Below are 12,662 nucleotides of genomic sequence, written 5' to 3'. Positions count from 1 at the left end.
GCTAACATCAAGTAAAGCAATGATCCTGGCAGGTGAGCTGCCATTTCAGCAATTACAGAAAAGAGGCTTTGAAAAATTTAGGCTTCGACAGGATTCAAACCTGCGCCTCTCAGATTCTAGTTGGGCGCTGCTACTAACTAACTAGGGGTCCACACGTTGGAGGAATCTGAGCTTAATCTTTAATGAAATGAATTTCATTTGACCTGTGCATGAAAATTAAGTAAATCGATGATCCTCGCAGGTGACTGACAATTTTCCTGGTATTCCTAACCTGTTCTCAAGTGGCATTCGCAATTGTAAAAGGCGCAGACTTAATCTTTGCTAGGGGTGGGACGGGGGTGTTTGAAGGAGTTTGGTTCTTTCGCGATATAATTGACCCTACTCCCTAAAGGTTCTGTAATGTTCTTTTTTTTCTTCCTCCCTCCCGTCAATACCAGTATATTGGCAATAAAGTTTGTAGGGTTCCATAATCTTTTGTTAACGACTATCTATTCTCCCTTGGTTCCCCCTTAAAACTATGTGGTCCCCCCCAAAAAATCCTCCGCCTCCCTTCCCCCCTGTAATAAATAAATACTTATCTCTTAGAGTAACGAGCCAATCTCAGTAGTGACACAACGTTGACAAAAATTCTACAAGGCAAAAAAAAAAATGTAGTCTGAGCTTGATCGCTTTATTTTGCAAAGTTAACTTGCCGGTTTGAAAGGTTATTGATACAGATTTATGCCCCACAAACCACAAACAGAAACATGCTTCACTAATTTTTCAAATGTACAGAAAACAGGCCCAATGGTGAGAGGAGCACTGTGTTGTTTTATGATATGGCGTGAGATACGTCTGATAATAGAAATCAGTAATTATAACTATAGTTAGGGCAGTTTTTTCGAGCACAACAGAGAAGGAAATCAAGAATTTATTCTGAATAAGTTCATGCCATTATCGCTTTCTTATTTTTTGGTAATGGCTTCTAGTGCTTTTTTGGCACTAAAACCAGCGGTTCCGGACACGGCTCCGGCGGCAATAGCTTTTCCGCGGCCATTAAGGCGGGAAAGAGGGCCGCTTGCGGGAACAGACCACTCCTCTGTCTCTTAGTCCCTTCTTGTTTTGATTCGTCTTGTTCTTTGTTTGGCCATCTTTGGTGTGAATCACGCGTGAATTACTCAAGAAATAAGTATACCTTTGGGTTTGGTTAAGTTTTCATAGACTTCGTTATACTCTCACCAGGTAACCACGCGATAAATCCTGAGTTAAAGGGCCACGCTCAACAAGATGCATTGAAGGCGTGGTGACTTTCTCAGTATTTTCTGTATTAAAGAAATGGAAAACCTATCGTGTGTGTAATATTATTCGATTAAATCTTTGCAATCTTAATCGAGAACAGGCTTTTCATACCCTCATCTGGTTTTTTCATGCGTCTATCGTCTATTTATCAAGTATTTTTGGCATTCCGCGTTCGCTATAATAAAGCCATCGAAAAAATATCGTCCTGCACGACGAAAAGCCGCTGTATTCTATGGCTGACTACATCAATTCAAAGGCATGGCATGAGCGAAATACAATTCCGAGATTTTTTTAGGTCGAAAGTCAAATAGCAATCTCCTCTCATTCTCTTGCATTGCGTGACAGACGGACGGAGGAACGTTTACAATCGATGTCAAGCCTAATCCCTTGTAAGGTTTTTGAGTAACCTTTCATTTGCAGTGAGACAAATTCAGAGATACATTTCTCTTAAATTTCATCTTGAAATCCCACACTTTATGCATGTCTTGAAACATTGTGAGTTTTTAGTTGAACGTGGAGCGTAACGAATTTTTTCATAGAAGCCGTTGTGCTTCTCCTTTAACGAATCCTTTCTTCACGCCTCATCAATGACAGGTTATTCACTCTGACGAAGAGCTAACGTTCGAAAAGTCAGCTTTTTAACTCGCTACGGTGGCCAATTTAAAATTTCAACTTAGTTGATGTAACCAAATTACCTTGTTACCCCCACCGACGTAGCACCACTGTTACAGTTTCTTTAGAAACTTTCACCCTACCTGGAAACGAGTCAGGCGAGGAGTACCGCAAGAAAGTGTACTGGGACCGATTTTATTTAATATTTTCAGAAATGATCTTTTTTATCATGTAACACGTACCACGCTGAATATTTATGCAGACGATCAATAAACATACGACTCTGGTGAAGATCCAGTTTACCTGGAGGAACGTATAACTCGCGATCTGTATGTAACTTGTGTGTCGTCCAAAGTTTACACTATTTTGCCACCTCTCATAAACATCGGCAAAAATATGAATTTGACCACATATTTGCGAGGGCTGTAAAGTAAGGTTAACTGCTTAACTGCGCCCAGCATTTACCACATAGAAGCAAATATATTTGCTGAACACCATTTAGTAAAATGCACCATTAACAGTATCGCTCACACGAAATGAGATGGCAATTTGAGTTCGACTCTCCAAAATAATTGAAAGAACACGATACTTTTGCATTTATTACAGAAGAGCCAGAAGAGGAAGTCTTCACATACTGAACAATAAGGACACTAGGATTTAAAGGGAAGAAAAATACAGACACTTAATTATGTTGATAATCAGTGCTGATTGTTCTAAACCGCACCCCCCCCCCCCCCTCAGCGGAAAAAGCCCACCGAAAAACTTCAATACAAGGCGCAAAAGCTAATCCTTATGAAACCCTGCCAAGCAGCCCGAAGGGGTTCTCTATATTTAGCCATCACCACCACAAACGGCCGCTCCTGAAAGATGACAGGTGTTGCCACACACAGTAGATAAGCGTGGTAGATAAGCGGTAGATAAGCGTGCAATCATAACATTTTTGAGCCTTAATTTAATTTTTTGATTTATTAGATTCGCCGACAGGCAGAGACACCGCAACAGTTTGCGTCAATTACTGCGGGCCCAGTAAACCCACCCATCCCACCCCAGGGGAGGACATCCACCACACAGTAATCTTGTGCGTGGGAAATTAACGTCTCCTACCTCTAACCCTGCAGGAGACGGGACCTACGGTTTAATCGTCCTCATCCGAGAAGACTAGAATATCTATCCATTTCTTGATGTTATAGAAATGTAGCAAATTCTCCTCAGTTATTTTAAGACCCTGAGTGTTGGTCCAGCCGGGGCTTGAACCCTCGACCTCTCGCACAACAGTCCGGCGCTCTACCAATTGAGCTAACCAGGAGGCGGTTGGCCTTCAATGAGATAAGTTATTAAACAGACTTACGGACTTTTACAAAAGAAAGATTTAATTGTCTGACACTGTTTGAATTCCGCTCAAACACTTCTTTTAATTTCTCATTTAATACCCTTTTTTACTGAATGCTGACTGAAAATCGCACAACCTCGCCTACTGGGTAACAGTATCCCAACTTACTTTGCCCAGCCTCAACGTTTTAATTTTTTTCTTTGGATCTGCGATTGATCCCTGTTGATTATATTATCAGTTGTATCTGTGCTCGGCCTTAGAAGATGCCGCTATAGGCAGAAAGCATCAATTACTGAATTGCGCAAAGACATGGGCTACATTTATATTAACGATTGGCATGTTAATTAAAATTGCACACTATTGAATGCTAAGAGAAAAGCATGAAAGGCGCAGTCTTCATTTGTATAAGGTTGTTGCGTCCTAATTTTTTTGGAAAAAGCAAGAAAGCACAGTATGGCTCTGACACGCAATCTTCCCATCTATCAGAGGCCAGCAGTCACAGAGCCTTTGATCGACTAAACGGGTCACTTAGGTCGCTATCCGCACTAGCGACAAAAATTGTTTACTAGACAAATTTTCTGTCATCACCAATACTTTACAAGTACGGATGATTTGTCGAGACTCGACAAATTTTGGCCGAAGCGGACAAAAATTCAAATGCACCGCCGACACATTTTCAAACGCATCGCCGACAAAATTTGTCACACGTAAAACCTTGGCAAAATGGATAAAATAAACAAAAAACGTAATAAACTTGTCGATCATTTGTCGTAAACGCCACCACCCGTGTAGTAATTGAACTGGGTTTAGTTTACATAAAGATCGAAGTAATTGTCTTTCGTTGCGAAACTCGCGGATTTTACAACTTCAAACAACTTAAAAGATGAATCCTGGTAATTGGAGTTTCAATCCACAGGTAAATAAACGCGGCAAGTCTTATGAGCAGGTCAGGCGCTGGATGCAGCTGGTCAAGCCACAGCCGTGGAGCCGGATTTTCCAGTCGCCACTTTATCAATCCAACAATGAAGCAGTAGAGGTGGCACAAGATCCAGAAGTGCCCACTCAAAGCAAAGGAAGCTAAATTGAATAAATTACAGTGAAATGTAGTATCGGTGTTATTTTTGGCTGTTAACCGAATTTGACAGATTTAACAGCTTCGACATTTTTGATGCAGATGCAACAGAGGCGACAAAAATTTGTCCTTTGATTTTTCCGGAACAATTCTAGTTATGTCTGCTAATGCGGATAGGCTCTAATCAACAAATTGCATAGGCTATAACTGAACAGTCTCAAATTCAACGGCAAGGAATCGAATGATCTAATGAATTTTACCGAACAGAGATTCTAAAGCTGCAGTTTGGATCGTAAGCCCTTCGTCATTTACCCTGACCTTCAATACGCCCTCTTTAGAATTACGTGCATTAAGGCCAGGCCAAAATTTTAACCTTCGGCCGTAATAGCCATCACCTCACTGAGACCCACTTGCCTTTAATCGGGCTTTGAGACGCCAACCTCCCATTCATTAGAGGTCACTGAGGGTGACAACACTAAGCAAGTAAATTGAAACTTCATATTTCGGTTGCGAAGAGAAGATTTCAGCTGCCGTCACCTTTGGAGCAACCTCAAATTATCTTAATTCTTCGGATTATAAACTGGACTCGGGGACAAAGTTAACAGGAGATAGTCTACACAAGAGCTTTGAATGAATTTAAATCCATCAGCAGACAGGCATATTATTCCTAGAAACAAAACCATTTCTGCATCAATGATACAGTGATTGAGTTCACGTCATTTGATGAGTTACTAGTGAAAAAAAATTGAATCTTTTTGTTTTATGTACCAATAACGGTAATATACGTGGAAATAAGGTTTCTTTCGTGATCAACCAAAAAGGATAAATGATTTACTAAAGTTATGGGGAAGGATAGTAAAGCTTAGGCGTTAGCTCTGGTACCAGAGTTTTAATTGATTCAAAAGTCGTCAAAGCGGTCAGTCATTTCATTAAAGTAATCACTTGAAAGGACAAATATTTTTTATCAAGCTAAAGATGGTCGACTAAATAAAGCTACGACATGGGTAGCCAGGCATAGCAATGATTCTGAAGACTACCTACAAATCACGAGGCAGCTTAAGCACAAGGAGCACGCATGAATGGCGTACAAAATAAAATGATTTATTTAAACCATACAAAAGTCATCACGCTTTTAGAGAAAAAAAAAAACGGTTTCTCAGTGTTTTGAAAGTTCTCGAAGCTGCAACAAACGGCCTTACAGTTCAAGGGTTTGAATCTGATGCTTTTTTTTTTCAATAAAACATTTAGAATTTTATCACTGAGTTTCTTGTTCTACCGGATAATTTCTTTTTATTCATCTTGCACTTGTTGCACTTTGTTTGGGCTCTTTCCACGGCCAACCAAACGAAGCTCTTTCACTTTCCCATCCAACACCTGGCCAGACGGTACTAACTTTCTTTCCTGTATATTGAAACAGCTATAGCCATTGTTTTCCAAGTATGTCTGGCGATGTTGTTGTTACCTGAGGCTTTGTAGATTCTAATGGCAACTCTAAGAGGATCCAAAGTTTGCGCCATTCAAAGAACCTATTTGTGAGCGCCTTTATTTATCAACCAAATCAGATTGCACATTTCTTTTTCGCAAATTATTACACTAAGGTACTCTTTTTTTCTTTTAGATTTTGTTATCATATTTCCTGTAAAACTGCGTATCTCTTGGCCGGTCAGAATCGAGAAATTGTTTCAAGCATATCATGTCTTCATTGATAAGTTTCAATATCCATTTCTGAAAAAAAGACCAGTCGAGGTCAAAACTTTAATAACATAAAGTTCACGATGATAATGTTACACGTTGCCAGGGTCTGTCTGTCACCTTTGAAGAAGCCGTTTTTTGATTAATTTTTGTTGTTAACTTTGCTTATAGCAAAGAATTGATTGATCAAATAGTACATTACGTAAATGGGAAGTTAATTAAAAGAAGAAATGACTCTTCCATAAGCGAGTCTTCGATGAACGAAAAAGGTTACTAACCAACAAATTGCATAGGCTATAAACACTCTCATATCCAACAACAAGGAATAGAAAGAAGTCAAATTTAAAAAAAAAAGTCAGGGAAGGGTCGAAGTATGCACCAGAAAAGTCACTGTATTTTTATCTTCCATGATTATATAATCATTCATCTTAATTAAGAATGACTCCGGGAAATAAGTTTTCGCGTTAAGCATGAACAATTGTTAAATTTCACATGATAGTTCACGTGGGATCATCATCATTAATGAGTGTCGAGGTGAAAACTATAATAACATAAAGTTCACGATGATAATGTTACACGTTGCCACGGTCTGTCTGTCACCTTTGAAGAAGCCGTTTTTTGATTAATTTTTGTTGTTAACTTTGCTTATAGCAAAGAATTGATTGATCAAATAGTACATTACGCAAACGGCAAGTTAATTAAAAGGAGAAATGACTCTTCCATAAGCGAGCCTTCGTTGAACGAAAAAGGTTACTAACCAACAAATTGCATAGGCTATAAACACTCTCATATCCAACAACAAGGAATAGAAAGAAGTCAAATTTAAAAAAAAAAGTCAGGGAAGGGTCGAAGTATGCACCAGAAAAGTCACTGTATTTTTATCTTCCATAATTATATAATCATTCATCTTAATTAAGAATGACTGCGGGAAATAAGTTTTCGCGTTAAGCATGAACAATTGTTAAATTTCACATGATAGTTCACGCGGGATCATCATCATCAATGAGTGTTTGTTCTATTTAGCTTTAACATCAATCCACCCTGACACTGCGGTCAGTTCAGCTTGGTCGGCGACGGAGTGAACTACAACAGATTATCTTAACTCGTAATCAAGTTTAGAAAATCAAGCCATTTATCCTCAACATGTCTTATTCAAAGCAAGTAAGTGAATTCTAGTAATTAATTAAGAAAAGACAGTTGCAATTGAATCGACCTTGTTACCAAGGAATAACATAAAACCGTCCTAACGCAAACTTTACGGTGGCTCATAAGTGCCATGCAAAAATTGTGATTTTTTTATCGTTTTAGCGACTTTTTTAGCGACTTTTTTAGCGACTTTTTTAGCGACTTTTTTAGCGACTTTTTTAGCGACTTTTTTAGCGACTTTTTTAGCGACTTTTTTAGCGACTTTTTTAGCGACTTTTTTAGCGACTTTTTTAGCGACTTTTTTAGCGACTTTTTTAGCGACTTTTTTAGCGACTTTTTTAGCGACTTTTTTAGCGACTTTTTTAGCGACTTTTTTAGCGACTTTTTTAGCGACTTTTTTAGCGACTTTTTAGCGACCGAAGTAATGCGGGCTCAAGTTGCTTCTCAAGAGAAGATGGCGGAACTCGAAACCGAAATCAATGAGGTAAATAACTCTCAGGTTCACGGTATTCACTGGAATTCACTAAATTTGCATAAAATAGCGCAGATTTCAACTTAACGCATTTTTCTGCTTATAGATATGCGAGTTTCTCGCAAAAAGAGAGATTCGAGACGAAGTGATCGCTCGATTCAGGAACGAGAAGGTATGCAGTGAACTTAATTGTCTGGACATGATCACCATCCCGATAGTTTTTTCGATAAATAACTATCCTAACTTGTCTTCCCCACTGCTGTAGTTCACCGCTGTTTGAGCCACCTTTGCATGCGTCAAAAATGCGTTGCATAACCCTTAAATAGAAATATTGAAAGGATCAAACATAAACAGCCAGGAAACAATCATTAATTAGACTCGTCAGAGATCTTTACCATCCAGTCAGATGCAAATTCATGGACTTGAATAAGTTTGAAACTCGTTAAAATGAATCAACCAGATAGAAGGAAATAATATTCCTTTTTCAGACGTTGCTGTATTGATGGCATTTATAATTTTAATGCAGTTTCTATTTCCTATTTTTTAGATGGATTATTCGGCAGTAAATACTGCCTCAGATGAACAATTGCAAGAGTTAGGACCATTGCGAAGGGGAGATCTGCTGTCCTTAAGAAGCTTTGTAAATGAAAAGTTGCGAGGTGAGAGTAGAGATGAGAAGAAAAGAAAGCTGCTTGATCTCCTCCAAAAAAGGGTAAAACCAAAGAAAAAGAGAGCCGAAGAAAAGGCAAGTACAGAGCCAGGACCCTCTAACCAAATTATAAATGGCTACCGTAAAGTTCAGTTTGGCTGGCTGCACTATGACCCGCAACAGAATAGGTATGTTGGAGTTCGCCTTGCAAAAGGAGGTGGGACTAGAACTGTGAGAGCAGAACGTAGCTCAGATGTTCGTGATTTGATTGCTTTGGGTAAATCAATTTTCTTCCCAGGTGGTATGAGCTTTTATGGTAGATTTGAAGACATGACATCAACACTTGGAAACTTCAAAGGTGATCAGATATCCTTTGCAAATTTCACTTTGGCCAGATACATAACCAACCATGCCCTGACCACAGTCAGACTTAATTTGATGACAAGATCAGTTGAAAAGGAAAGTCAAGGGTGTGACGCAGAGTTGCCAGAGGTTTTTGAAGTGGATAGGAAGCCAACCAAAGTTCATGCTAAGAAAGAATGCAATGATGATGCCAACCATGGTGGACTGATGGGCACTTGTGCTGAACGTGAGACCATTAAAGCCCAACAGGACAGGGAGTATGAAGAGTCCCTGGCAGCTGACCGAGCAAAAGAAAAACAAAAGCTGGAGATTGAGGAGGCAACCAAGAGGCAAATGGAGTTGCAAGCTGCACGTAAGAGAAGACTACCTCCTGAACCTGTAGTTAATGAAGCTCGTGCTGTTGTCTCAGTCCGTCATGTTACCTTGGGTATTCAAAGACGGGCTTTTAGAGCAAGTGATGAAATGGGTGCAGTGTATGACTGGATTGGCTCTCTAAGTACCAAGCCAGAATCATTTGCCCTTTCAGGGTGTGGGCTGCCAGAACTGATGCCATCATTATCTGTTATGGTGGCAGACAAATCCATATTGAATATGCAGGAAACACAGGGCATGCCTTCTTATCCTGAAGATGGATTAAACTTTCTAGGATTTGGAAATCTGGAAGATTTAAGCAACCTGGATGTCACAGTACCTGATCTATGGTGTACTATGGATGATTTCAACTTCAATGCGACCTTACCAACAGCCTTTATGGAAAGGGACTTTGCCACGTAAGTGGTCATGTTGTTAGCCCATGAACTGAAAAAGTGATGTTAATCGATGTTTATTACATATTTGAAGTACAATGTGCTTTTCAATTAGACATTGTTATAACATAATTAGAATAAACCCACTACCTATTGACTAGAATCCATCAGCATTCCAGTAGGTGCATTACCATTTTTTCTACTCTGCATGTCACTGCATTCAAATGGAATGACTGTGCACATTGTAATAATTTTACAGAGTTGGGCTGTTTGTGTCTGTGTGGAATTTTATGAAATGAAAATTTATTTTATCAATTCAAAATCTTCGTTGGAAAGAGTAAGAAATGTGTTAATTTTATGAAGAATAAAACCACAACCATTCCACCAATGCTAAAAAGTGTTGTTTGTAATCTGTAAAGATGTTGAAGTTAATGATCCAGGGAACTTACATTTACATGCTCACTAATCCTACAGCCAAAACAATCCTGAAGTCACCCATGTTACTGAGGACAGAATTGCTAGTGTGGTCAACAGTGGTGGTACTAAGGACAGCAGCCTTATTCTAGCCAATAGTAATGCTACTGACGACAGCAGCGCTAGTCAAGCAAACAATAGTGCTACTCAGGACAGCAGCCCTAGTGTAGCTAATAATAATGCTACTCAGGACAGCAGCCCTAGTGTGGCCAATAATAACGCTACTCAGGACAGCAGCCCTCGTGTGGCCAATAATAAAGCTACTCAGGACAGCAGCCCTAGTCCAGCCAACAATAATGCTACTGAGGACAGCAACCTCACTGTAGCCAACAATGATGCTACTCAGGACAGCAACCTTAGTGTAGCCAACAATAGTGCCACTCAGGTCAGCAATCCAAGCAGGTACGTTCTTGAGTTGACTTTGACACAGAAAAGACATGAGCATATCATGAAGTCATCAGTTAGCATGCATTATCACTTAGGCTAGGTGGTCTTTTCTGCATGAAATAACAGTAGTTACAGGAACAGAAAATTAAGTAATGCATTGATCAATGTCTTAAACCAATGATCAAACATGTTTGGCAATAACTGGGTACAGATCCTTTCTAAACAAATTTTCAACAAATTTATTGATAAATAGATCAATTAATATAGAAATAAATGAAAAATGAATTAATTACATTTGCTAATTAAAGGTGAGTACATTGTGGGAGGTGTGGTGGCCCCATGGTTAGTGCGCCTAACTCGGCAGCAAATGATCTAGGCTCAAGCCCTGGCCAGGGACATTGTGTTGTGTTCTTGGGCAAGACACTTTTCCCTTACAGTGCCTCTCTCCACCTAGGGCATGAATGGGTACTGGTAATTTTAATGCTGGAGGGTAGACGTGCAATGGACTAGCATCTCATCCAGGGTGGAGTAGAAATACTCCTGCTCACTTCATGCTACAGAAATGGGGATAAGATAAGATAAGCTCCAGCCTGATGGGCTGCTTACGAGCCTTACTTGGCTGGTAAGCAGAATTTACCTACCTTACATTGGGATCAAAACTGTTGTCAAACAGCATAACAAAACTATTTCATATTGCTTTTCTGGTTGTAGGACCACACAAAGGGGTACCAGACACAGTCAGACAAACCGTGTAAGCTCTCAGGGTGTTTTATTTCTTTTCATTACTCTAAATGTATCCCCACAGATGATCATGATGGTACTTTTAAGTCCTGTGTCATTCAGTTTACCTTCTTTTCTGAACATACACCCTGTTTTTTGCCGTAAATTGTAACCCTATGGCAAAAATCTACAGTGTAACAGATATAAATACACCAAGGCAAAAAATTATTAAATGGAGAAATAATTGGAAAAGAACTTCAAAGGTGGGCTAGTACTAATTTTTGTCTTCTTTTTATGGCTGAGGGCATATTAATCCCTTTTAATGAAATTAATAATAAATAATAATAATTGACAATTTTTTATAGCACCCTATCCGATAGCCCTAAGGCATTTTGCAATCAAGGTGAAACATTAAAAATAACAAATAACATATTAAATCCTGCCGGCATGTGTTATTCCTGTTACTTTGTATATATTTTGGTGGCTTCCAGTGCCTTTCAACTTCAATACCAAACTGAGGATATCAGGTAACACTAGAAAGAGGTGAAGAAATCACCTGCCCTTGGGAGATTTTCTGGTATTAATTTCTTGTGATGTTTTTATCTTTAGGGTTTTCAGTTTCGGCAAATTTATTTGTCACAATTGGTGAGTGGTACATCCGAGACAGAAACCCTGGTAGGAAAATATTATTTTGTAATTATTATTGAAGTGATTTTATACTTAACCTATAAAATAGGTTATGGATCAACTGATACACCTCATTACTCATGAATCTACACAAACCACAGCATGCTGCTGTGAAACCAAAACCTTCTTGAGCAAAGCTGCTTTGAAGGCTAAACTGTAAGAAAAGTGTGCACTTCTTAAGAGATTTCTAATCCTAAAAAAGAAACTTTTTTATTAAAAATAAAAGCAAAAATCAGTTACAGAAATAAGTGCACAATCCTTACCCAATTTCGAAACAAAACTCCTGAAAAACCATTGTGATACTTATATAGCTTATATCAGGGGGTAGCATCCTCCCCCGCCCACTGGGCCGCACAGTCAACTTCGCATTTTCTACTCAAGTTATTACGTAGTATGGTCTTCAGTCTATGGTGATGGCAGATTATTTTTTTCCGGCAGGAAAATACCACCTCTACAAATACAGAGCACTTTTCAGAAGGTGAGAATACAATCAAGAAACTTACGAAGACATTTTAGTCAAGCCTGTTTTTAAGATGGAATTTTGCTTCCATTAGATTAAAGAACGCATTCTCATTGCTATCATTTTGAACAAAGATAATGCAATTTTTGAATTTTTTTCGCTTCCATTCTGACATTTTCCTACTTTAATCTTACAGACTTTGGCAGTCAGACCGTACAGGTCCACCGTACAAGATTGAAGGACGACCTTATACAGTTATTCTCGCGTCCAGAGATAACACGACAAGCACTAAATGTAAGAGTCATTGATGACCATGGTCGTTTGGAGAAGGGAGAAGGCCCCGGCGTACTGAGAGACGTATTGTCTACTTTTTGGCAACACATATTTGCTTCGCTGACGTTGGGGCACGTTGAAAAGGTACCTTCCATCAGACATGATCATCAAAAACAGGAATGGGAAGCGATTGGGCGTGTGTTGCTGTATGGTTTTAAAGAAGCAGGCTATGTGCCCGTATGCCTATCACCAGTATTCCTGGCATCCTGTCTACACGGCGAGGAGACAATTACAGAGGCAG

At 39.2% G+C, this 12,662-nt stretch overlaps 1 protein-coding gene across 4 annotated transcripts in view; it reads left to right on the top strand.

Annotated features, from left to right (window-relative positions):
• Positions 1–7,271: 7,271 nt before the first annotated feature.
• Positions 7,272–12,662, top strand: part of LOC148741200 (uncharacterized) — a 6,858-nt gene continuing 1,467 nt past the window's right edge. The window contains exons 1-9 of one of the 4 annotated variants that reach the window (XM_088736096.1): positions 7,273–7,614; positions 7,709–7,774; positions 8,150–8,439; positions 8,647–9,384; positions 9,835–10,236; positions 10,933–10,972; positions 11,551–11,616; positions 12,067–12,106; positions 12,285–12,662. The exon at positions 12,285–12,662 is cut by the window's right edge and continues 1,467 nt beyond it. In XM_088736096.1, the coding sequence (XP_088592222.1) occupies positions 7,555–7,614; positions 7,709–7,774; positions 8,150–8,439; positions 8,647–9,384; positions 9,835–10,236; positions 10,933–10,972; positions 11,551–11,616; positions 12,067–12,106; positions 12,285–12,662 (2,080 nt within the window). In that variant the 5' untranslated portion in view covers positions 7,273–7,554. Of the gene's footprint in view, positions 7,615–7,708; positions 7,775–8,149; positions 9,385–9,834; positions 10,237–10,932; positions 10,973–11,550; positions 11,617–12,066; positions 12,107–12,284 lie in introns of those variants that run through there. The other 3 variants (XM_088736093.1, XM_088736089.1, XM_088736102.1) reach the window with 3 other exon arrangements.

Source organism: Stylophora pistillata, chromosome 1 (assembly GCF_964205215.1).
Source record: "Stylophora pistillata chromosome 1, jaStyPist1.2, whole genome shotgun sequence".
Classification (NCBI taxonomy): domain Eukaryota; kingdom Metazoa; phylum Cnidaria; class Anthozoa; order Scleractinia; family Pocilloporidae; genus Stylophora; species Stylophora pistillata.
The sequence above is the reverse complement of the archived record's forward strand: the minus strand, read 5'-3'. Positions and strand labels throughout refer to the sequence as shown.